The 24,541-nt window shown below is 46.9% G+C and overlaps 11 protein-coding genes across 11 annotated transcripts; 3 read left to right on the top strand and 8 right to left on the bottom strand.

Moving 5' to 3' along the window:
- Window positions 1-427: 427 nt before the first annotated feature.
- Window positions 428-2,068, top strand: CLUP02_09683 (iron transporter; the record flags this gene model as incomplete). The annotated part of the gene is made up of 4 exons (XM_049288661.1): window positions 428-773; window positions 840-1,009; window positions 1,063-1,779; window positions 1,841-2,068. The coding sequence occupies 4 exons, from the start codon at window positions 428-430 to the stop codon at window positions 2,066-2,068; spliced, it is 1,461 nt and encodes a 486-aa protein (XP_049145805.1).
- A 3,291-nt stretch (window positions 2,069-5,359) lies between these two features.
- On the bottom strand, window positions 5,360-5,593 carry CLUP02_09682 (uncharacterized protein; the record flags this gene model as incomplete). Its single annotated transcript, XM_049288660.1, has 1 exon — window positions 5,360-5,593. A coding segment is annotated over one exon (234 nt), but the record flags the coding sequence as incomplete, so codon positions are not given.
- Window positions 5,594-9,253: 3,660 nt separating this feature from the next.
- CLUP02_09681 (uncharacterized protein) lies at window positions 9,254-9,463 on the bottom strand (the record flags this gene model as incomplete). The annotated part of the gene is made up of 1 exon (XM_049288659.1): window positions 9,254-9,463. One exon carries the CDS (start codon window positions 9,461-9,463, stop codon window positions 9,254-9,256), a length of 210 nt encoding a protein of 69 aa, XP_049145803.1.
- Window positions 9,464-9,954: 491 nt separating this feature from the next.
- CLUP02_09680 (uncharacterized protein) lies at window positions 9,955-12,448 on the bottom strand (the record flags this gene model as incomplete). Its single annotated transcript, XM_049288658.1, has 7 exons — window positions 9,955-9,988; window positions 10,304-10,790; window positions 10,898-10,997; window positions 11,050-11,181; window positions 11,851-12,033; window positions 12,116-12,173; window positions 12,246-12,448. 7 exons carry the CDS (start codon window positions 12,446-12,448, stop codon window positions 9,955-9,957), a joined length of 1,197 nt encoding a protein of 398 aa, XP_049145802.1.
- A 616-nt stretch (window positions 12,449-13,064) lies between these two features.
- Window positions 13,065-13,991, bottom strand: CLUP02_09679 (endonuclease/Exonuclease/phosphatase; the record flags this gene model as incomplete). Its single annotated transcript, XM_049288657.1, has 1 exon — window positions 13,065-13,991. The coding sequence occupies one exon, from the start codon at window positions 13,989-13,991 to the stop codon at window positions 13,065-13,067; it is 927 nt and encodes a 308-aa protein (XP_049145801.1).
- A 730-nt stretch (window positions 13,992-14,721) lies between these two features.
- CLUP02_09678 (uncharacterized protein) lies at window positions 14,722-15,915 on the bottom strand (the record flags this gene model as incomplete). Its single annotated transcript, XM_049288656.1, has 6 exons — window positions 14,722-14,917; window positions 14,988-15,112; window positions 15,207-15,320; window positions 15,488-15,540; window positions 15,629-15,822; window positions 15,884-15,915. 6 exons carry the CDS (start codon window positions 15,913-15,915, stop codon window positions 14,722-14,724), a joined length of 714 nt encoding a protein of 237 aa, XP_049145800.1.
- A 115-nt stretch (window positions 15,916-16,030) lies between these two features.
- On the bottom strand, window positions 16,031-16,474 carry CLUP02_09677 (uncharacterized protein; the record flags this gene model as incomplete). Its single annotated transcript, XM_049288655.1, has 2 exons — window positions 16,031-16,159; window positions 16,223-16,474. 2 exons carry the CDS (start codon window positions 16,472-16,474, stop codon window positions 16,031-16,033), a joined length of 381 nt encoding a protein of 126 aa, XP_049145799.1.
- Window positions 16,475-17,142: 668 nt separating this feature from the next.
- Window positions 17,143-17,541, top strand: CLUP02_09676 (uncharacterized protein; the record flags this gene model as incomplete). Its single annotated transcript, XM_049288654.1, has 3 exons — window positions 17,143-17,177; window positions 17,236-17,298; window positions 17,364-17,541. The coding sequence occupies 3 exons, from the start codon at window positions 17,143-17,145 to the stop codon at window positions 17,539-17,541; spliced, it is 276 nt and encodes a 91-aa protein (XP_049145798.1).
- Window positions 17,542-17,573: 32 nt separating this feature from the next.
- CLUP02_09675 (uncharacterized protein) lies at window positions 17,574-18,780 on the top strand (the record flags this gene model as incomplete). The annotated part of the gene is made up of 2 exons (XM_049288653.1): window positions 17,574-17,935; window positions 17,991-18,780. The coding sequence occupies 2 exons, from the start codon at window positions 17,574-17,576 to the stop codon at window positions 18,778-18,780; spliced, it is 1,152 nt and encodes a 383-aa protein (XP_049145797.1).
- A 153-nt stretch (window positions 18,781-18,933) lies between these two features.
- CLUP02_09674 (FAD binding domain-containing protein) lies at window positions 18,934-21,018 on the bottom strand (the record flags this gene model as incomplete). Its single annotated transcript, XM_049288652.1, has 4 exons — window positions 18,934-19,107; window positions 19,166-20,068; window positions 20,118-20,523; window positions 20,588-21,018. 4 exons carry the CDS (start codon window positions 21,016-21,018, stop codon window positions 18,934-18,936), a joined length of 1,914 nt encoding a protein of 637 aa, XP_049145796.1.
- Window positions 21,019-22,863: 1,845 nt separating this feature from the next.
- CLUP02_09673 (uncharacterized protein) lies at window positions 22,864-23,414 on the bottom strand (the record flags this gene model as incomplete). Its single annotated transcript, XM_049288651.1, has 3 exons — window positions 22,864-22,991; window positions 23,042-23,196; window positions 23,245-23,414. The coding sequence occupies 3 exons, from the start codon at window positions 23,412-23,414 to the stop codon at window positions 22,864-22,866; spliced, it is 453 nt and encodes a 150-aa protein (XP_049145795.1).
- Window positions 23,415-24,541: the final 1,127 nt, after the last annotated feature.

The following is a 24,541-nucleotide window of genomic DNA, read 5'->3' as shown; positions in this document are numbered from 1 at the left end:
GATGACTTGCTAGAGCAGAATCTGGGTACATACAGATGTGTGCCATAAAGTAGCAATTAAAGGCACGGACGCGGAACCTGTGTTACCTCCGTCGCCTCGACCCACTCTCCAGACTCATCAATCAGGGCAAAGCTCCCTGTTCGGAACCTCAACCATTCCGTACCCAAATGCTTGCAACGCAGAGCTTCGGGAATGTATTCACCTCCCCCCGTCTTCGCGTAGCTATTAGATAATAATTCCTGCTCACCGTTCATCTGAAGTCACGCCACGTCAAGGTTAAGATGTCTATCCGTACATTATCTGATGCGGCCCTGCCCGGGCCTATAGCTATCAAGCTTTCTCCGGTTCCTACGCAGTCAACTATTTAGTTCTCTCATCCTTATCTGATCCTCGAATCCGAGGCTTTGGGCAATTCTCCTTTTGAACGATGACGCACACTAAGTCTCTCCCCGATGAAGAGGCCATCCGGCCCGACGAGCAGACGCCGCTTCTCGGCAATGGAGCAGGCCAAGGAGATCGCTCGGTCTCCGAAACCCACCGGGTGGATCCCCGAATCGCACGCCGGCTCTACTTATCGCACTTCCTCTCGACTTGGAATTCTCGGATGTTCGAGTTTGGCGCTGTGCTGTACCTGGCGACCATATTTCCGGGTACACTGTTGCCCATGTCGCTTTATGCGCTTGCCAGGGGATTATCGGCTCTCGTTTTCGCGCCTACAGTTGGACAGTACATTGATAACAATGACCGGTTGAAAGTTGTCCGCGCATCCATTGGTGAGTCTCGGCGCATGTAGATGGACGACTCATCAGGCTGTTGAATATTGACATGATTTTGCCCAGTCTTCCAACGACTTGCAGTATCAGCATCATGTGTCTTATTTTACGTCCTCTTCATTAGGCTACCGTTGGGCGACTGTGGACGTTCGGCTTTGCTTGCGCTCCTCTCATTGATGGCGTGTGCCGAAAAGCTTTACTCCATCGTGAACATGGTTTCAGTGGAGAAAGACTGGGTGAGTTTGAGCTGATTGCACCGGACAACTCAATGTCTCTAATGGGCCACTAGGTTGTTATCATCGCCAAAGGTGACATCGAAGCTCTAGCAGTTCTCAATGCGCAGATGCGCCGCATCGATCTTCTCTGCAAACTACTCGGGCCACTGTTCATCGCTCTTATTGACGGATTATCCACAAAGGCAGCGATTATCGTCAACTTCTCCATGAATACCGCTTCTGTTGCTGTCGAGTACTATGCCATTGCCAAGATCTATGACGAGGACCCTGATTTGCAGGAGCCTAAGTCTAAGCCAACGTCTACCTCCGAAACAACGGCAGCATCGGCGAATCCTGGCATAAAGCTCCTGAGCCATATCAAGAAGTCCGCATCCGACTTCAATTTCTACTTTGGCCATCGCGCATTCTTGCCATCGTTTGCCTGCTCTCTACTATACCTCACGGTACTGAGCTTTGGAGGCCAGATGGTCACGTACTTGGCCGCATCAGGTTTCAACACAACATACATCGGCATTGCAAGAACAATCAGTGTGGTTTTCGAGGTGTTGGCGACTTGGGTTGCGCCTTGGCTCGTGGGTCGAATTGGACAAGTACGCGCTGGCCTTTGGATGAGCAATTGCCAGGTTCTTCCTCTGATAGGCGGCTTGGTGGCTTTCTGGGCCTTTATGCCGAACCCCCTCATACCGGCAAGCAGCCTCGTGATCGGAGTCATTATTAGCCGTCTTGGTCTTCGCGGTTTTGACCTTTGTACTCAAATCATCGTCCAAGAGGTGAGAAGCTCCCGGCCTATGAAAAGTCATTGGTGTAAAATCGTCTGACACGAGAATTCAGGAAGTCGAAGCCGAGAGCCGTGGCAGATTCTCGACAGTCGAGGCAGCCTGGCAAAATGCGTTTGAGCTACTTTCATACATGGCGACAATAATCTTCTTCCGGCCTTCGCAATTTAATTGGCCGGCGCTGGTTTCTGTTGCGGCCGTGACTTCTGCAAGTCTAGCGTACACGCTCTTCGTGTGGAAGAGGAGAGGGCATCTAATTCATTTTGAGAAATTTGGACTGTAGCCTTGGCTCCCTTTACTTTGACTAAACATATTACTGCATTATGAAGAGAATTTTATGTGTAATTGCAATAGATATGGACAGAACAGGGATGTTCTCCGGTGGACTTTTACTTGTTTTTATTAGTATCCCTATTATAGGGTAGTTAGTTCGAACCGTAGTTGACGAAGAGATTAATTGAACTATATGAATATCTGCGTAGGTATAAAAAGGAGGTTCTAACCGTAAGTTAGGCTAGCTACGATAATCGTAAATAGGGCCCCTAATTAGCCCCTGCGCAGTTAGCTATATACCGCGGTCGAATTAGACTTCTAATCCGATACTAACTTTCTCTTTTTTTTATCGATTTAACCGCTGCGGTTAGAGGTATAATTCGACCTCGGGCCCGTTTACTAAGTCGTCTCTTTTTCCCCCTTTTCTCTATTCTTTTTATATAACCCATCCCTCTATTTGTATAATGACTTTTCTACTACCTACGAATTACTCTAATCCCTTATTTAGTACTACTTTCGTAAAAATATCTGCGAGGTTATTTTTACTATTAATCTAATAGATCTTAAGTATCTCGCGCCTTTCGTACGATTACCTAAGGGCTATAATATCGATTATAAGCCTCTTTTCCTTCGTCGTTCCTAATTTAACAAGGCATTCGTATAGCGAGTAGGAATCGGTATAGATAACCGTTAGAATAGGTAGAAGGCTAATTCAATTAGTAATCTTCCTTAGCGTCGTTAAAATCGTATAAAAGAGGTTAATGCTATTAACTATATTATAAACCTCCGACGCTAGTACACTTCTTATTACCTACTTACTTTTAGTTAACGAGTAGTAAATTATATTACTATATATAGTAAATTCGCTCTCGCCTATACTCTTATTAGCTAGGATAATAATATACCCTAATTAAGAAGTAAGGTCGTTATTATTTATAAATAACTTATCGACGAAGACGTAGAGCTTACTAGTTATAAGGTTAATCGAGTAGTAAACGAGACCTCGATTGAGATTCGTCTACTACTACTTAAGCCGCTTATTAAATACCTCGACGTCTCGTTTAGTTAGATTTATAGCTTGCGCTACCCTAGTATAGTTAAAAGTTACTTCGGGCTAATAAATACTCGTAATATATACCCCTCGCGCAAGCTTAGCCTTATACCGCTTCTTAATATTAATTACGTTCGGGTCGACGAGGTTAATCTTCTTGCCCTACCCCTTTTACTAAAAAACGACGGTTTCCCTTTCGATTATAAGAATCCCGCTATTAAATACTAGGGGGGTGTTTATTATAAGGACCTCTTTTAGCTTTATTACGAAGCCCGCTTTCTAAAGCTCCTTATCCTCCTTCTTTATAAAGTTAATATTGGATAGGCCCAATATATCGTCGGTTTATATTCTAACGATCCTAAATTAGTTACCTTTATACTCCGCGACTAGTAAGTACGGGTCGTATATAGAGGTAACTATTAATAGTTAATTAATATAAAAATCGTAGTAAGTGGCCTATTAATAAGTGCCCGATTTTGCGAGCCTATATAGTAGCTTAAGCACTTTAATAATCGTGCCTTCTGGGTACTTACTAGCTATTTCCTTTAGTAAATAGGCTAGGATTTTCCTTATGAGCCCTGTGGCCGATTAGGTATATGCTTAGGTAATATCACGGCTCTAAATCTCGTATCCCTTCTTCCGTAGCGATGCTATTAGTACTATTATTAATCGTTAGCTATAGCGTTATATAGTGGGCGATTATATAAGTAGCGTCGCCTTTTTAACGTCGCCGTACCCCTAAATTACGTATCTAAACTTCTTATACGGTTGGGGTGTTCTTTTTTTTTTAATTTTACGAACTATTCGCAATTTAAATATGCGGAGGTTTGTATACTTTTCTAAATCGTAAAAGATAAATCGATAGACCCCTCGATCGCGCAGAGTGTCTACTTCGATAAGATCTAATCCCTTATACGGCTTTCTAATAGTTATAATTACGCCTTCCTTACGTAGTTTAACTACTAGCTCGAAATCGGCTTTCTCTTTTACTATATAAAAGGTATTAATTACCTCGTCGCTAATAATAAATTGCCGCGTTAGTACTTGCCGTCGTAGTCTCCCGCGACGTATTAGTACCCTTTTAGTAATTTCCTCTTCCTCGTCGTTTATTAGTACTACTACGACGATTTCGTCGAGGATAATTTCCTATACCTCTACTGCGGGTTATATAACTTCCCCTAGCTCTTCTTCTTTTTATAGGCTAGAAATTACTTCGATAGGATCTATATAATATAGTCTAACTACTATAATTAATACCTCGAGTAGCTAGTCGCGATCTCTCGTAACTACGTAAGAACGCTCGTCGACGGAAATTAATTTATATAGCCTAGCTTATTATTAAGTAATTTCGCGCTATACTCGTATATCTAAATTTAGGGGCATATTTAAATTAACCCCTATATTAGGCCTATTGCGCGTAGTAATTACCTTATTAACTTACCTTCTTATACTTACCTTGCACAGTGCCCGTATTACTTTTTTAACTACTTAAGCTCGCTAGCTTATATTTAGTAACGGTAGCGAGGCTAAGGTCGTTCTTAAATATACTCTAAATACTAAAAGCGTCGGTATAAGCCCGTTAGGCCCTATAGTATTATTATAGTATTTAAGTACCGTTTAGAAGCATTCGTCGTCGTTAGAATCGGGATTTTCCTCTTTAATAATTTTAAACGCTCTTTTTAACTACTAGTGCGCCCTTTCTACTTTTCTAATACTATAGTACGCTTCGACGGGTACGACTTTTAACTATATACTATAAGCCGTTATATTTTCTTTAAATTCTATTAACTTAAAACTAGTACTAGCGTCGGTTCTAATACCGTCTAGCGGTCCCTAGTATATATTAATCTAGCTTTTTTATAGAGCTACCTATACTATTTTTGCTTATAAATCCCGTAGGAATTGCCCTGCTTAGAATAATATAGCCTCGTCGATTATATATAGGACCGGTCGACTATTTAAGTAGAAAATATTAATAACGATCTCCTAATTAAAGTTGAGCTTATTACGCAATTTGAATTTAAATCTGCGTGGGCTCTGCGCATTTATTTAGTATTAGTAGCATACTTTTATTAACTACTTTAGCGCCCCTATTTCGATATTATTATTACCTAAATACTTTAGGAGGTTATATAGCCTCGCGACCGATAGGTAGCTAAATCTCTAGTATAGTTATCTAAGCTCACTTTCCGTTAGGTAATTAATTAACTTCGTGTCGTTAGTAAGCCTTATGAACGCGTGCCCCTATCGTTATTCGACTATTTCGAAGTGCTTATAGCTAGAGATTCTGTTCCTCGTATTATTAAATATAATGCCTAGTCGATCTATGTCTTTTAGATATAAGAGAAATGGGGTATTAATAGGTAGGATATAGAAAGTTATCGTTCTAAAGTACGTCTCTATTTTTACCGTACTTAGGGCGACGATTTCCTTACTTAGGCCGAAGCTAATCTTCGCAATGCCCGCTATTAACGTATTAAGCGTTACTAGCGCGATTTTCTATAGCGCTTAGAATTACCCTTTTCCTCTTATTAACTATTGCGATGCCCTAGTGTCTAGGATAATCTTATAGAAATTATCTGGGCCGTACCTTTCGTTCGTATAGAATGCCTATACGAGCTTAGTATTCGAGTAATCTAGGTAGTATAAAAAGGACCCCTCTAGCTACCCCTAGAATTGCTTAGTACCTTATCTCTTTTCTTTAGATATTAAAAGAGTAGAATTCTGTGCTATTAGATTTGTCCTTTTGCCTACCTCCGTATCCTTTATCTAAGGGACCTTCTCTTACTATCCGTAAATAAAAGCCTACTTATTAAGGGCTTCTACTACCTTTTATTCGTTTAGCCTCGTATATCCTCCCGAGGCTAACGGGGCGAAGAAAGAGTGGTTAATATCGTCGACTTCGTCGTAATCTAATTCGTCGGTATAGGGGGTAAGATCTTCTTTATTTTCTAAATCTCTTATAGGGTACGGGTGCTTTAGGCCGCTAAATTAGCTACTTTTACTAGGTTCCGTACCCCCGGATCTGCCTTTATATATAACGAGGAATTAGTTAAATCGATAAGGGCTAGTTTTACTATCTACTACCCTCGATTTTCTATATTATTCGTACGATTTAGTACGCTCTTCCTCGGAGTAGTTACTTAACTAATATCTATCCTTTTTATAAATAAAATACTGCTTCTTTCGTTACCCTACTCGCGAGTTAAATCTCTACTTATTTAATAAATCTAGGATTCCTTATTAGCGATTACCATACTTAGCTTCCTTTCCTTTCCTATTATACGTTCGGTCGACTTAATACTATTAGTAAGGGCCGTTATATACCTAGAGGTAGGTTTAGTACGGTATTCTCGCCTTAATATTAAAGCTAGATCTTAGCCTCGAGTAGAGCGTCTCGTAGTTTTCGGGTACTTAGTATAGAGTTATTTTTGTTTTTAAAACGCGCTAGACTATAGTATAGAGATATCCGACTTTCCGCTCGTTAGTCCCTTTATTTAGCTAGGTTTTCGCTAGCTTATTAATTCAATCGATAAGCTCTTCGAGGATTTCTACTCGCGATTTGCCCTCTATTATCCTAGCTATAGATATAAAAGAAATCGCTCGTAGCTTAGATAGGAGCTCTAGGTTCTTATTATAGGTCTCGAAGCGGCTTCGGATTGCGTTAATTATACTAAGAAAGTCGTTTCGATCGAAATTACGCACCGCTTCGTAGTAGTAATTAGAGGCTTTGCCTACGAGTACGATATTAATTACCGAATAGTACTAGTGTTCCTTAATTCCGACTTTTTCGTAGTAATCGTAAAATATCGTTAGGGTTTCTTATAAGACCTCATACTTCCCCCCAGAGTATAATTTCTCTTTCGAGAAGATCTTTTTAAGGTCTGTGAATTACTTCGTATTTGTTATTAGATTTTCGGTATCTATATGCGATCCCTACGTCGCTACGTATTATTAGTAACTTCGGGTAGTCTACCTCCTTTTTTACTAGCCGATTAGTACCGAATTTCGTATTAGTAGCGGCGACGAGCTATAGATCGAAATAGGCGGAATTATTAATTATCGTACTTTTAGTACTATATTTTGCCTCTATATATCCTTTTGCGACGATAGATTGCCGTTAGTAATTATAAAAAGGAAATCTGGGTCGTTTACCCTTTTTCTGAATTCGTTAAAGCGATTATACGCCCTATCGACTTATACCTAGGTCTATGTTACGAATTCCTCCTCTATAATCGTCGCTATTAGGATTTCGTAAGGTTCTCGCGATTATAATTACGCTAGTAGTACCCCTCGCTTATAGAGGAATTTATTAACCGCTTTTATAATTCCTAGGCTTGTGCTTACGAACTATTTGTTTAGCTAATAGCTAAGGTCGTTTACGATCTCGTAAAATAGGGGTTACCCCTATAGCCCCTTTTTCTCGTAGACCTTAGTTAAATAGATTAATACCGCGTTAATTTACTCGCCGTTAGGCTAATCCGCAATTCTATATATCTACGTCCCCTAATAGTCCGGGTTAATATTTACCTACTTATAAAGGATTAGGATTCTATCTAGGATCGGGTTTCGTCCTCTTTTTCTTTACCCTAACTCGCTAAGAGTCGTGCTCTAGCTTATGCCTATATTAGCGGTCGCTAGCGTATTTAATTTTAATAAGGATATATCTAATCCGCGCGCTAGTCGTAGCAAATCCGTACTTTCGCTACCCGACGAATTTATCGGGGTCTAGGAGATTCCCGCTTCCTCTTACTATCTCGCTACTACTCTCGTTTTTACTATTTCTAGCGATTACTACTACCCTTCTAAATCGCTAACTATCGTACTTACTAAGATCCTCCTTTTTATTTAATATAAAAGGGTAGGTTCTAGTAGTTTCTTTTAATAATAGTAGCGGCAGACGTTTATATTACCGTAATAAGATATAGTAATTAGTCTCGGGATTTTTACTAGTTACCGATTTCTCGAAATTAGTAATCTTACGCCGTGAGCTAGTATAAAAAGAAGCCCTTTAGCGGCCCTCTAGAGGATTCTTTTTTTTTCCCTTAGATCCTCGTCTTTTTAGCCTTTTTTTAGGCTAATAGTGACTTTAATAAGAGGTCGTAGGACTACTTTAGGGTAGCCGCCTTCTTCTTAAGTTAATCTCTAAGATCCGTAATACTCTTAACTCGATACTATTAGGACCTCTAAATCCCCTCCTCCCTCGTTAGACCGTCCCCTATACTATATTCCTAAGTAATACCTAGGGGGTAGTTAAGGGAGCTACGAAGAGGTCGTTTAGATCGCGGGCTTAAGGGCGTACCCGTAAGATCCCCGTAATAATAGACTTTTCTATATACTATAAATCTCTTAGCTTAATAACTCCTATAGGGTTACCTTCGTCGCTAAGTAAAAATATTTACGTTTAGAGATCCCCTTTTTTAATCGCGTAGTGCTCTTTTATACCGTACTATTAAGCCCGTTCGTCGTACTAGTTAATTAGGCAAGTAGTCGTTATATAGGGAATTCCTTTTGCTAATTTAGCTAGTTAATTTCTGATCGCGGGCCGGCTATAGAAAAGTTATTTAGTAAAAAGGCTACTTAAGGCGACGGCGAAAAACTAGTTACTTAAGCGGTTCCGTTAATTAACGTAGTTTAACGTAATAGACGTCGACCTCTCGTAGGTAGTAAAGGGCTACGATTACTCAATTCCGTGCGGCATTCGAGAATCGCCCCCTTTTTCGTCTACTTCCGTAAAGTTAATTAGCACGAATCTCCTATCCCGTATAGTATTAAGAGGTTATCTCTTCTACGTAGCGAGATGCCTTATTAATTTATAATAGTGGAATTTAACTACTAATTAGTATTAGTATCCCTATTATAGGGTAGTTAGTTCGAACCGTAGTTAACGAAGAGATTAATTAAACTATATAAATATCTGCGTAGGTGTAAAAAGGAGGTTCTAACCGTAGGTTAGGCTGGCTACGATAATCGTAAATAGGGCCCCTAATTAGCCCCTGCGCAGTCGGCTGTATGCCGCGGTCGAATTGGACTTCCAATCCGACAGTTTTAGAAACCTAGACTTCCGAATGTTGAGAGACTTTAAAGTGTCTTTGCCAGTCACATGTGATGCCGCAGCAGAACTACACGGTTCTGTTGGACACCTCAGACATAACTTCCAGGCTCCTTCCCCTGCCCAAAAACGTCAAACAGGGCACAAAACGGGTCCTGCGAGGGTTTGAGTGCAGGACTCTCCGACCTTGCCGATACAACTTCTGGAGGTTCAGTCTTTGATAACTCCGTTCTGAGAGGAGACACCAAACGCCGCGCAGACACCAGCCTATTCGATGTTAGTTGGGCAGACTCACGACGCATCACTAACAAAATCCTTGACGGGAATCACGTAGAGAAATGGGCATGGCGAAGGCCAACGCAGCAGCAGCAAAGGCAATGACACGCATGTTAGGCGGCTATCGGGTTTGACTTCAAGTTGAGCTTGTGAAAACGAAATTGGAAAATGAGAGATTGGTGCGTTTCCGAAGCGAGAAGAAAGGCGAGAAGAGTTGATGAGACTACAGGAGGAGATGTTCATCAACTCAGGGGGACCAACGTTGCCTTGAATCCTATTTCAGATGGCCGTAGGCTGTTAGAATGATTTGCATTGTTCCTACAGATATTACAACTCGGCCGGAAGTTGCTCTTTTCGCAAAGCTCATACCGAGAAACAACGGCAATGAGTCGAACTGCAAGACCCAAGTCGCTTGACTAGTCATGACATTAATGTCTTTAGGTTCTCGCCAAGATAGTACAAAATCATGATATGTGGGCTTCCATTCAAGTTGAGTAGAATCATAAGCTGCTTGACTCTACTGGCTCTTGTACACGCGCGTAAAGCCGGACCTGAAATAGGATAATGCCGTCTTCCACGATCGTTCCAAGCGAGCCCATCAGCCAAGGGAGGCTGGTAAGCAAATACTCTCTGTCTTGCTTGTACGCAATGACACTCATTCCATACGTCAGATTTCCGGTAATGGACAGCAGCAGGAACAGCGGCGCAAGACCTGTTGAGTTTAAGATCATATGGAATCACAAGCAGTAGGGGGGTAAACTTACCTTCACATGACTTTCCCCTGTAATTCTTAATGATTTGAGGGATCCGGGCACTGCATGCCTAGGTCAGTCGGTGCAACATTTTGCAAGCTCACCACCACATACCACAGATAGCAGATCGCGCCGATGACTCCTAATGCTGAGCCAACCGATTCAGAAATGCCTGGCAACTCCGTAACGCTCACTGCTCCAGGAGGACTCTCGTCGCCAAGCAAACCAAACTGGCGAAGCACGAACCATCCCGAGATTCCCAGAACAGCGACCATAGCAAGGCATGCCGCGTTAAACCGCCAGTCGTGCAGAGTGCGTACAGTGCTAATGTCGGTCTCCTCATCCTTGTCCACTACTTGATTCGAACCGGGAGAGGCAATTTGGTAGTGGCCTGTTGAGTTCACGTCTTCAGAAGAGTCTGCGGGTTCAAGAAGAGGTCGTCGCTCGGGAGATTGCGATCTCGGCGTCCCAGGCTGTACGAAGTTTTGAATCCGACGTTTTGAGTTGTAGTACAGGCACTGGCAAATGAGTGTAGAGTACGAAAAGCAGAGATATGTTGTCACGGCTATGCTTGCGGGCGCGATGCCGTTCGCCAAACCACCTGTATCGTGCCAGGTGAGTCCATGTGGTCTGCACATGCATCTGAAAGACTGCTCGGAAGAACATATCCCGAGATCAGGTTGGCTGGGCTTGCGCGTGTGGTCTTACCTAGTAAATTGGTAACATCCCCCAAAAGCCAGATGAACAGAAATGCCATAGATAAGCTGTCTGCGCTCTTCAACTTGTAGTTTGCGGCAAGTTGTGGAATCTAAAAACTGTTAGTATATTTTCCCAGAACTGTTGTGAACAGCGAGATATACCAAGAGGCAGAGAAAGGCAGCCATGCTAATGCTGCCGAGTATCTCGGATGCGTCATCCCGCGAGATAGGGCTCTGCGATAGTGACGCAGGCCGTCCCAAATTGACGGCGGCCATGGTGAAGAACGAGAGGCGCTAAGTCAAGTTGTCAGACCGAAGAATACATCGGTATACATCGAAGCAAGTAGCAAACCCACCAAGAAAATATCAACCCCAAGAGAGACAAGTTTGCAGAGTGTCGCGAGCAGCAGCAGGGCGCATAGTTATCCATGACGATAACAAAACTGTTCCGTTATCTTCCGCTGAGTCATCTCGTGTGACTGTGTTCAGACGGCGGCGCTTTGAGCGGTCATCGGCATGCGGGTAACTCGGTTAGGCTTTCTGCGCTTTTAGTGGGAGCGTAGTTGGTCACAGGGTCCAAATAGCGGTGTCTCATGCGCTTATCCTCTGCGCCCGACAACTATTGAAGGCCTTTATTGATGGGGCCATGTCGGATTTTGCTTCTCAAAACAAGCGAAAATAGGTAGTTGGCTTTCCAACCTAAACGAACGTGTCTTTGGGCTGCTTCTCAGCTTGCTAAGTAAATTGCGTATTTGAGAACTTAGTTGCCAAATTTGTAGAAGACTGACAGGTAGCATATGAGTCGCTGAGTGAGGTGTCACATGCATGGTGTATACAAAGGATCCGCCACAGGGGGTTGGATAGACGACTAGGAGCTCAAAGTGGAGAGACCAAGCGTACCAGACTCTTGGTAACGACCTAGTTCCAAGGATAAGTCGTCCCCCGAGCTCTTTTAGCTTGAACCTCCGCTTCAGATTGATCGTATAATTCATAGTATTGGGACAGAAGTTCTGTCAATTTCCCCGTGGTCTCGGATGCTGCGAGATCCATAGTTCTAGCGCGACCACTTTCAGCGTAGTTATCTCCCTTATCCTGCAGGCTGGTGGCGAGCTGTAACACCTTCTCGGGCGAGTCTTTCCAATAAGACTGTCGTGATTGTGGGTCAGTTTGAGCTTCCATTATCAACATAATACAACAATGTCTGACTCTGAGAACTTCAGAAACTCACATCTGCTTGCAACGCAATGAATGGTGCTGCCCTGACCAGCTCCCAATCTTTCCTTGGTCTGTAAGATGTTGTGGAAATGCCATGGGCCTGGCAGAGCAAATCTCTAGCCCTAGCTTCTTCTTTTTCAGACCCAAGAGGGGCGTTAAGAAATTCTTCATATATGTTGCTGAATTTCCTGTCGTTGGCTAGATGAATTGCCTCACCTAGAGCTCTCTGGGTGTCTGCCAATGGCACCTGCTCCCAAGCAAACTCAGAGATCGCCACATCAAATCTCTTTACGGTAACTCCAGCTTCGGCGCCTGCCTTGCTTCGCAAGATGTCCTTGATGACCATATGTCCTGTCAGCTGCATAGAGCACTACGTGTATGTTAGGCATGGAGATAGACTTGACCAACTTTGAGCTCACGATGCTGATCATCGAAAACGTCTCTCTGTTCCTTACTGAAGTCATGCACAGCCATTTCGGCAAATTTCTGCTAATGCAAAAGCTGTCGAGGGCTGAATTGCCTGTAGATCAACAAGGTCTAATTGATGTATTGAAATCCAAAAGTATTTTGTTCAAGAATGAGAAATGCCACACACGCCACAAGCGGGGAAGTGAGACCTTATGAGCTCAAGTGTTATTGTTTGAAGCTAGTTCTCGACTGAGCCATCGCTCAAGGCACTATGACGTACTATGCACTGACATGATCGTATTTTGCGGCATGGATGTTCCGCGACAGCTAGGCACAAAGCATCGAATGACTGCTTTTGTGCTGTTTCTTGGAGACCGCCCTCCCTACGCACATCAGGGACACAGGCTGGCGTCAAGCTGAGTACGGTTGCCGCAACGAGCACTCGATGGAGTATTGCAATTTCATGACAGTCGGCGATCCAGATATAGAAACATTTGGTAGGATTTGGGTATCGAGACTCAATTACTGCGTAAAGCTAAGCATTGCCTGAGAGACTAGGATAACAAGGTGACATCTCCAACTACGGGTCTGTGGTCGCTGATGAGCATGCCATTGACCAGGTTGTTCTGGATCTCGTATCGCTGGACCGAGTACTTCTTCGCATCTTTAGGCCCAAGCCAGACAAAGTCGATGCGGCTTCCCTGCTTGGTCGTATCGAAGGTTGTGTACGTCAACTGATTGGGGCCGATGCGCTGTTCAGGCGTAGCCATGTTATACAACTCCTCCATGAAACCGGTTCCTGTCAACGCCTTATACCCATCGCCGTTGGGGTCAGAGTTGAAGTCGCCGGTAAGCGAAACACCCAAGGGACCGTATGTTGTCTGCACAGCTTGAATCTTGGACACAGCGACCTTGATTCCCTCGCTTCGAGCCTGGGAGCTGACGTTATCCAAGTGCGTATTGGCGTGGATGAACTTCTTTCCGCTGGCAGTATGCTCGAAGACAGCAATGGTGACGATGCGCTTACTGCCGGCTCCCCAGCCAGACGAGACAGTATCGGGTGTCGGTGAAAGCCACTTTGTCTCTTCGTGGAGCAGCTTGAGCGCGTCGGTGCGGTAGAAGATGGGGTTGTACTCGCCGCTCTTCTTGCCGTCGTCGCGGGCGACGCCGACATGTGCCCAGCCGGAGCCGAGTCCGTCCTGGATGTCGTTGAGCTGGTTATCGAGTACCTCTTGCAGGCCGATGACGGTGACGGCGCCTGTGGGTGCATTGGTGACTATACTCTTGATTGCGTCGATGACATGGGGCTGGCGGCAGCGGTCCTTGGAAATTCCGCAGAGGAGATCCCACCAAGGCTTTTCGCCGGATTCGTGTGAACCGGCGTCGTATCGAATGTTGAAAGAGGCAACACGAATGGGGAGACCCTGAGCCAGAGCTAATCTCGCCAGGAAAATGGGTGCGAGAATGGTCTTGATCTGCATCTTGAAGCAAGAAACGAATGACTGGGGTAAGAGCAACAAGACTCGGTGCTGATCACAAATCTCGAACCACAACACCTACCACTGCCTCTTATATACTTCAATGATGTTTCCCTGTCCATCGCGAGAAAGACGACCGAAGCTACGAAGCACAGCCCAATAAGGCAGTTGAATACAGGATTGACAGGGGTCCCCTCCAAGACGTTAACGTCCCGCGGGGTGCAGTGCCCCTCGCGAACGCCAAATCGACACGTGGGTAGCATCCACGCTGAATTTGATCTTGAGACGCGGATAATTATGCGAATAAGGATCAATAGCCGCTGCTTGCCCAGCGGCGCGATGTCATATTGGGCGGGATCTGCCAGATACATGCCCCTCCCTTGCAAAGAGAGGGGTCGCAAGCAACCTTAATGGCAAGCCTATTAAGAGCCAAGCCATACGGCCTCCCACGCCAGTCTGGTTTTGATGGTGGCCGTCTCAGAGTCTTCTTTTTAAAGAGCGCCGAAAGTAGAAATAAATAGACGCCTGCAAGAAAAGACCGGACGAACTACTGCGCTAGCAATACAGGACTCATTACATGAACCTCGACTAAGTAGAACATTCCCTAGTTTTGCCTATAGTGGTGGCCTTCCTCTCATCTGTCCACTCGGTATTACCGCCCGTACCGTATATGCAAGGTATTTTTCTCCTGAACAAACCAAAATTGAACAAAACTCAAAGTATCAGGCCGGCCTTATGCTCCGATGAAAGGAAATAACGAAAAATCTTCTCTGAATAAACCGCGGGCTTGATGTTTTTGCAGCCTCCCGAAGTTCTTGCCCCCAATACATCCTGTGGACCTCTTCCTACGGTGTGCGTATGACGAAGAGCCGGCGGAAGCCTCAATGACAAGTGAACTGATGGATCTCAACTTGAAGATACCAGTCAGTCTCCAGGGGCTTGTCAACTAGGTACCGGGAGTTCATAAATGACTTCATCTGTTCGTTTGCCAATTGCTACTTGATAGTCTCCTCTAGTGCGCGCAAGCTGTTATTCTCAGCATTGCCAGCCCTTCGACTGGCCTTTGTGTGGGTTTCTATTTCATTGAGAGCCTGAATGTTCTCACATTTCTGTGTGTTCTCGAGCTACTCGGTGGTGTGCGAGATTGTCAGACGGCCCCCCAATATCTACAGCAGTTGGTGAAGGGTCGCTTGTAAACCTGACCGTTGTCCGTCAAACCCTCCTTTCAAGTTTTCGAAGCGCGGTGTGATGGATTATGGCATGTTCAGATCCTAAGTAGACATCTTGTATTTCACCCATCCCCCGGAGCTGCTTGCAGCTGACCACAGACTTCTGTACATCCCGTGTGCAGTCAGGTAGTCGCTTGCTTTAGGGCCGCAAGACTTGAATCATTACTTGGAGATAGCGCCCTAGCTCTACTTCCTTGGTTGAAGATCGAAACTATATTCTTTGGAAGAGTCCGAAAGCTTCCATCTTGCTAGTATCTGCCCATTCTCTACCAGAATCTGACGCAGCAACTCACCCCTATTCTCTTCAACGTCAGACTGTCCATCTTTCATACACAAGTATGGCTTCATGACCATCAGCACTTCTCGAATCCACTGCTCGGCCCTGCTCTCATCAATCCTGCCCGCAGCAACCAAGCCGACGCTCAACCTCTTCCACCTGCTGTCCCTTGTCGACATCAAAAGCAGAGCACATCACTCCAAGAAGAATGTGCGATCGCACTCCAAGATCCAAGCCTTTCATGTCGATTCCTTCTGTCTCCTTCATCATAACAGCCGCCAGAAACGCAACCTCCTCTTCGCTCCCTACCTCCGGCTCCCACCCTCTGCTGCGCCCCTGTTCACCCACCCCGCCGCCCGGCCACACACACCAGCTGATCTTGCTCTCACGCGTCGTTCAAGTCTTGCTCAAGATACGGCATGTGGACAGTTTCCCATCGCTTACGCGAGTAGTGTCTTTCCCAAGCCTAAGTACATGTCAAAACGTCCCTGTGTGACGGAGATACCGAATTCGTTGTGGTTCCATGTCTCCTTCAATTAATTTCCGGGGCATCCTATGTTCATGTAGTTGAGCCAGAAGCGAGCTTGAGTCTCCGAGTACGGCTGGACGCTTCCATAGTCCTCTCGCAAGCGTGCGATGGTCTGCTCGAGAGTAGCTAGGGCTATCTGAGTGATGGTCTCGACGGGAAGGGATGGCTAACGTCGATGGGTGCGCACAATGTTATGTACCCACCGCGGAAGCTTGGTCAGGTGGCCATTTCCCTTGTGCCGTGGCTGCGCAAGAGGGTCACTTGAATCTGGTAGATCCTGCAAGTCGGGAAGCCGGTAGAAGTGAGCTGATATTAGCTGCGCGAGGAGAGCAAGTGAGTAGTACTTTCGCCAGACATTCCCGTCGAGAAGCCCGTGATGCTCTGCATAGAATCCGTCAAAGTCATCTGCCGTCGCGAACTCGCCCTCGCCCTTGTCTGAGGAGCGGTACATGGCGGCTGCTAGCGGAGCGAGATAATATATGTCTGGGGTTCTTTTCATTCTTAGCTCATCTTCTCAACCACATACTTTCTCGTAGTTGATGACCTTACCGGTTGAAGCTCAAGTCTCCGTGGCCAAATGACCAACCTCGGATGTGAAGTTGCTCTACAACATCGAACACGCCTCTGTCATCCCGTAATGCTTCATCCAGGTAAATGAATGCTATTCGCCAGGATTAGAAGTGACAGCCTGTGGTCAGGATAAGCATTTTGGTGATCCCATTTGGTAGGGAGGTGGTTTCTAATGCGATCTTGATGGGTACCTAGTGTCAGGCTCAAATGGTAAGGCCGTTGAGAAGCGGAACGAAATTGAAGGAGGCGACTTTCTGTTCTCGCGATTAATAAACAACACCAGCCGACATAGACGTCTGAAAAACCATTACTCCGGTGTCTGCGACATACCAGCTTATGAGGCACCTTGATACGGGGAAAGTGCGGCTCCCGGAACTTTGAAAGTTTGATGTGTTTTAGTGACTCACATTGTTTAGGTAGGCTGCTTGGTAAATGAGGTTGATTCGGCCGGGAATAGATGGCCCAGGTGAATCTAGTCACCTGAAGTTTCATTGGCAAAGCCTCGCTTCATGTTTACAGAAGTCAAGCGATGTCTGCGGCTCGGACGCAATGAAGGTTGGCATCATAATGCCTTGTAAGCCTTCGTGCCGTTATGCTATTGTGTTTTGAACATAGTGAAAAAGAACTGTGATCTGCAATTAGCCGCTTTTTGGCTATGATCAATTCACCTCAACTCGTTGTCCTGGCACCCCGGTACTGGGCTCCGTGACATTACCTTATTAGGCATCTCGGAGGATGCGCTAGTCGGGTTTGTCTCTGGATGGAACAAGTACCAACGCTTTTGGGCTTCACACTGTTGCATTGTCGCGGCTGCTTGTGTCGGGTAAATTTGCAAACGCGAGTTTGCAAGACCTTCGGAACTGGGCCGGCAGTGGCGCTCGTCGATGGTCGGGAGACTCAAGACAGTCAAGAACCGAAGCCCACCACAATGTGAACGCCAAGGACTGAGTTCTCCCAACCATAACTTGAAACTTAGCACAATGGGAAACACATCGGGTCTCCTCGTCTGTCTCACAATTCTCCGAGGAGCTCTTGGGGCGACCCTGATTGCCTCGCACTATAGCGGGCAACTCTACACACTGAACTTATCGTCAACAAACCAACTCACTATTGCGAGTACAGTCAGCTCTGGGAACCGCATGCCAGCATGGCTTGACTTTGACCCCGCGTCGAAAATTGTCTATATCCCGGATGAAGTACAATGGGGCCAGCCACTTCTGAAAAGCTTCTCTGTCGCAGGCGATGGAAGTTTGATATCGAAGGCGCAAGTTCAGACAGCCGGAGGCGAGCTTCATAGTACGCTCTATGGATCTGGCAATGGCTACATCGCAACAGCACAGTAGTATGATTACTAGATCATTTCTCACGAGACATACTCTAGACTAACTATGTTGTAGCGATGCATCGACAATATCTACCTATGGACTCCCGTTGGGTGGTACAGGTCAACCCCTACAGAAACTGACATTCAACATGTCTCAACCAGGGCCAGTGCCATCTCGACAGGATAGACCTCACCCTCACTCTGTCTTCACAGATCCCAGCGAAAAATATCTTCTTTCTGCGGACTTGGGAGCCGATTTTATCCGTGTCTTCAGCATCGGATCGTCAGGCATTCTGACTCAATGTCCCTCTTTCTCGACTGGACCCGGAGACGGACCTCGCCATGGAGCGTTTAGAACACAAGGCAATACGACATTCCTGTTCACCGTCAATGAGTTATCCAACTCTGTGACGTCTTGGTCGGTTACCTACCCGGCAACCGGTTGCCTTGTTCTTGCGAAGAAGCAGACCCTGTCGACATTTCCTCCCGGAAAGGCTGCACCAGTTGGTTCGAAGGCTGCCGAAGTTCACATCAGAGATAACTCTGTGTACACCTCGAACAGGAATGATCAATCTTTCGGAACACAACAAGATTCCATCACGGCCTACGCAATCGACCCTTCGACAGGCCTGATCACATATCTTGAGACAACAAGTGCTTATTCATTCTTCCCTCGAACCTTCGCAATCAACAATGCCGGAACTATGGTGGCTATCGGTGGACAGACAAGTGCCAACGTTGCGGTTGTGGAAAGAAACGCCACTTCGGGTAGACTGGGGAAGCTTTTTGCAACTCTCAAGGTCGGCAATCCAGGGACTGTGAATCAAGAGGATGGACTCAGCGCTGTCATCTGGAACGAGTGAGCCTCGCGTCATAAAGAGAGAGATCGACGGACACAACGATGTCATTCCGTTCATTACATGTATCATCATGAGATCTAAGAATCTAGTATCCTCATCCAATATCATCATAAGTGGTATCTCCAAGTTCAAGTCGCTTCTTCAAAAACGCTTCAATCATTTCGCTTTACAAAGTCGGTTCGCGTAGTCAACAACACTCCAATCTTCACTGCCCGGTGTAGACCAAGAGAAGAACACGCCGTTGGGGTCCCACTTCTTCTTGATTGACGCCAGCTTAGGGTAGATCGGGCCCCAAAAGGCGTCTTGCCAGTTCTTCATGAAGGCATAGTTCTGTCCACGCACATTAGTACTTATTGTATTATGTAGTACAGGGGGGTGACTAGCTTACCTCATTCACGTATGCAAGGCCGTTAGGACCAGCCTGCTTGAACTTTTCGGTGATGGTGTTGACCATCAGATCATTGAGAGCCAGCTTCGTCGCCCAGGTGGCATCCAGGGCCTGCGGCAGGATAGCCATGGTTCGCATGGTCGCGCCTCTCCACTTAGGGTGTGTTGCGCTTTCGGACTTCTTCTCATTACTTCCCGGATCGAAAAAGTGGCTAATAACGATGCCGAACTGGTTCGGGGCCGGTGCCAGCGCAAGTTGAATGGCCTCAGCGATGGCTGGCTGGTTGCTCGCCATGTCGTCGTGGGTAAAGACCCAGCCACCCGTCAGACCGTTCTGGGCCGCGCGTTCGGGTTCGAAGATGTCGTGGAAGAGAGTGTAGTAGTTGGGATACTCTTTCACTCCAAAGTCGTACGGGATCTTTTCGGTATTGAGGTACGTGAGAAGCGGCTGGACGACAGCTGTGAGCTGCTTGGCAGTCTTGTTCATTCCCATGATTGGCTGCACGTGCAGTGCTGGTCCGATCGCTGGCGGGTATAGCTCATAGATGCCGTAGAGTCCGTTGTCAACCATTTGGTTTCCGAGCGCGTTGAGCTTGTTGACAGCCTTGGTGACTTGGTCGAAGTTGGCGCCAGTAGTAGCGTTGACGTTCAAGAAGAGCGCTGCTCCGGGAATGGTGTCGGGGTATGTCTTGACTGTGACGGATAAGACAACCGCGTAGTTTCCCGGGCCGCCTCCCCTGAGAGCATAGTATAGATCAGAGTTCAACTTGGCGTTGGCTGTGACAAAGTCTCCGGCTGCGGTGAGGACTTCAAAGGAGAGCGCCTGGTCCGCGCCGAAGCCATAGTTGCCGCTCAAGGGACCGTGACCACCACCTCCCATGAAACCACCCGCAACTCCTACAGTCTTGAGAATCGTTAGTCAAATAACGGAAGATGGGTTATTCCAGGCTTACCTCGCATTCGCCGGTAACTACATTCTGGGGTGGGTTTCTAGCATGAGCTGCGTTCGAGATCTCGTAGCCTTGAACTCCGGCACCGATAGTCATGGCAGGCCCCTTGTAATCTCCGGGGCCTTTGTATGAATCAACGAAGGAGATGTCCTTGAAGTTATGAGTGTTGATAGCCAAGGATCCAGCACCAGCACTTCTTCCCTCAAAATCGTGGCCCGTGTTGCGGATGACGAGGCGCAAGTTGTTCGACTTCGCAAAGTCCACGCCAGCCTTGACCTGAGCTTTCGTCTTGGCGATGATGACGAACTCAGGGTAGTTGCCGAGAGCGCAAGTCTTTGTGGGATCTGTGGTCAGTTCGCAAGTGTTGTTGCTTCCCCACGTCCACAGCTGCGATGCAGGTTGAGAGATTCTGATAGTTCGCCATTAGTTTTGGGCTTGACTCTCGACAGCTCTGCGCCATAGATGAGACTCACTGCCATCTCTCATCCGTCCACTTTGCAGTGGCCTCGGCGCACTTGGCAGCATCGTAAGTCGCGATGCCACGATACGTGTTGTAGCAGACTGCAGCAGGCGGGATATGCTGAAGGAGAGCTCCTCCCACGGTCTTGTTCAGTTTACTCCAAGCATCGGCCTTGGGCCAGCAAATGTCGGCAGGAGAACATCTGCACTCGTACTTTTTCCCATTCTCTTCGTACGCGACGAGCTTGGGCGTTGAAATCGCACTGACAACCCAAGAAAGGCACGCCAGAAGCAAAACGTTGGCCATCGAAGTCCGGGTCATCTTGCTGGAAGACTTTTGCGGTTCCGTCCGATCGTAGTCGTCATTGCTGTTGCTGCTGTCGACTAATGGTCGCTGGCCTGCTTCGAAAGCAAGCTGCTCCAAGGTCGTGCTCCTCTTGGACATTTTGTATTCGGATTCGAGCTTGACACTAATTTACTCGGTGTGGTCGCCGAGACGCAAGACACCGGCGCGAAGCTCTCTCCCTCGCTGTGTGAGAGGCGAATATCACCTAGCTGCATGGCCTGCGTTGTACTGCAGCGAAGCTAGTTGTTAGTCTCGTGGGAGGGAGGATCGGTAGTGAGATCTAAGTTGTTTCTCCGAGTGAAAGACAGAGTAAAGAAGGCCCATCCCCGAACCTCAAGTTCTCAAGTTCTTAGTAGCCGAGCAGTCAAACGGGTGGTGGGGAAGGGTAAGGTGTCAGCAGGGGAGGGGGGGTCTTGGTATTAGCCGCCATCTGATTGCTGTGTCAGCCACATCGGCGGCACGGGAGACTCAAAGGAGGAAGAAATGTGTCGCGACAAGTGAATCGAAACGACAACTGAGTGTGGATAGCTAGCACGTATAGTAGCATCGACGGCGTGGTGCGAGTTAAGATCATGCGATTAGTCGGGGTCCAGTGCCATGACTTGGAGCAACGCCAGTGGCTGTGGCAACCTGCCGAGAGACGTTGGGGTAAGAATTAGCGTTCTATGACGGATACCTGCAAGTCTGCCAATGGACATTAATCCGTAGAATGCGAGCTTCTCGTCTCTCCAGGGAGGCGTCAGAGCCAAACTCTCCAGATATGTTTTCACTAAAATATTGCTTAGACAAGGGGTATACGACGAGGGAGAGAAGCGCGGATCGTGAACGCAGGGGTCGAGCTGGACTCAATCAAACTTCAGTCAGTTCCGAAAGTTGTGGGGGTAAGACACGGGCAAATCCCGAATTCCACAAACGTCACCACGGCTTTAGCGATGCTTAGAGAAGCTTCAAGTCTGTATCCGTTCAGTGGGACTTCCGGCAGGCAATTTTCTTAATCTAGTGTATGTAAGTTGCGCGGAAGCTGGGGGTCGCATCATCCGAAGTCCACTCCCAAATTTGGGTCGATAACTGGATGGCACAGGTCCCCATGTCCTGGTACAGTATGCCGAGCAGCTCGGCACAACCTTTTCCATATTAGCGGCGCCAACCAGCGCACGGCACAATGCCGAGTCGGAGGGACCAGGAAGTCGGCAGACCCTTGACAGCGCAGCATTGCAGCATGCTTCGAGAAGCTCTCGAGTCGAGAAGCTTGATCGTTACACTCAATTCCAAACAGCAACTCGCGAAGACAGAAGAATACGATATTGTTGTTATCTGCCCAATTTCGAAATTACATGTTTTGCGCGTCGAGGATCGACATTACGGGTGTCAATAGAGTGCTGGACGGCCTTTGTTAGTTAATTAGAGCGTTGGAGCGGGCCGAGTCATTTCATGTTACCTAGCGCAAGTGCGACGAGTCCAACGGCTGACGGACAAAGGATAAGGAACGGAACAAAGAATTGCGGGATGGCTTACAGCGGGCACGCACTTCTCGAGGGATGGTCCGTAGTCTCAGTCGGGATAACAAACTAGATAGTTTAGCTGGCTCTGGCGACCCTGAAGGCTTGCCGTAAGGCCTCATGTTCGCATGGTGTATTAGTTTAACGGCCGAAGAGGACTCAGCGGAGAGACCGAAGCAAGTGACGCCGAAGGCTGAAGTCAAGCCTTCGGCCGGTACAGTTCAGAATCAAGCTCGAATAAACTTCGCCAAGAGTATTCGGGTTCGGGTCATAATCCTGACTCGGGGTTCCGAATAGACAGCTAGGCTAACATGAGGCAAATGAGAGGTTGGGGCAAATATGGGACCAGGCGCCCTAGAAAAGGCTGTGGCTGACGAAGGGAAGATCCGAATCTTACGTCCGTATACTAGACTATCCGTAGACCTCGATATAGTCATTAGGAAGTTCATAGCTCCGCTGCTCCGTTCGACGCCGCTGCCGCTGACACCACGTCGTCGTCGGCGGCGGGGTCAGGCGAGCTATGTTGTGGATGCCTGCTGGAAAGCGTGGGGTAGAGTCGGCGGCGACAGCGACCTTTACATCCGGAAGTCGTATGTGGACATATAAAGTCACGGTCCGGATACCCGTCCCTTGCTGGCGGAGGGAACTAGGGACCTTCCGACGAGGTTCTTGCATGTCAGGCCTTTCCCCGCCGGCATCTGGAGCTGAGATGCGAGGTTGAGGTGAATTAGACTCATGACCCACGTTCGGGGAGTCCCAGGCTGTCTTGCCCTCTAGGCTTCGGCGCAAGTAGACATCTGCCTACAGTAGCCATAAGAACCGCTACGGGGCGGCACCAAGGCCGACACAGTTCAAGTATTGGGCAAAGGACCGCCGGTTGTCTTCGAGGATGCCGAACTCATCATGCCGACGGCCTAGATCATAATCGCATGGGTACGTTAGGTGAGAGTTTAGGCAGCGTTTCAACATCACAGTAGCCGGCTTATGACTGCCCATGACCAAGTGCTGTTGAACCCAACAGTTGAAAATTCAGCAAACTTTGCCATAAGATCTTGAGGTAATACTGGGATTTGCATCAAGGTATGGGACAATTCATCCAGAACGTAGCTCTTAAAAGATATCACCTTGCCGGTCCTTAGGCTATCTCGTGCTTAAGATCAAAGTCCTATATCCTAAGTCCTAAGTCCTAATTCGACTTGACGAAGGTAACCAAATCGTCCTCCGAACAATATCCCGGCCAGGTCTTCACTATGGTGGCGAGCCAATCCAACCTAGGTCTCTCAATTGACTTGCAAAAGAGGCAACTTTCACATGGATGCCCAAATCTTAGGATAGCACAGCGCCACTTTTGCCCTGCATCTAGGCCTATATTCTGATTGGAACTTTGAGTCTTGGATCTGTAGCCATAGCCTTGTCTTGGAGTTCTCGTGACAGATCGTCCCATGGTATTCGCGCTGATAGCCTGTTTGAGCGTGTGAAGGGAGAGATCTCGATGGAGAGGGAATCCCGTAGAGTGCACACGCGTTGACCACCACATACTCCCGAGACCCTGGATGTGATAATTGATGGCAATGTGATACCTAGCCTCAACGCATAGCTGCCATGAGTTGCCATCGCTGGGCGACCTCGGTGGCCGACCTGGTCACTCACAAGCCTGGCCAATTTCTTGGCCGACTTAAGGTAATGCAAGGAGGTCACATCGAAAACATTCAACTAAATCGGCTAAGGCTATACGTGAGGATGCTCAAGGGGCTAATACATGAGATAATGTAGTGATTTCGCATGTATCTCTAATAGTCACACGACGGTGACAAGTGTCAGCTAGTCTTTTGGCCGGCGAGGGATCGTCCATCGGGGGGCTGATCAAATGTATCGACTCTATTGACATGGAGGGTACATCAGGGCAAAGAGCATAGACCAGGTTGTATGTTATAGCACAACTAATTAGCAAATAGCGACATCGTGATCATTGAACAAATCTCCTGGCTTTCCAATCTTTTGGTCATTATCAACAGCTTTAGTCCAGGCTGGAACTGCCATGTTCACGATGATCGTTTTAGGCTGCTATTTTACGACTTTTAGCTGCGCCTTGAACACAAACACATGTACCTACCTTGACCGGA

The sequence above is a fragment of the Colletotrichum lupini genome, chromosome 5 (assembly GCF_023278565.1).
Source record: "Colletotrichum lupini chromosome 5, complete sequence".
Lineage (NCBI taxonomy): Eukaryota > Fungi > Ascomycota > Sordariomycetes > Glomerellales > Glomerellaceae > Colletotrichum > Colletotrichum lupini.
Note: the sequence above shows the minus strand (reverse complement) of the source record. Positions and strands in the feature narration are given on the sequence as shown.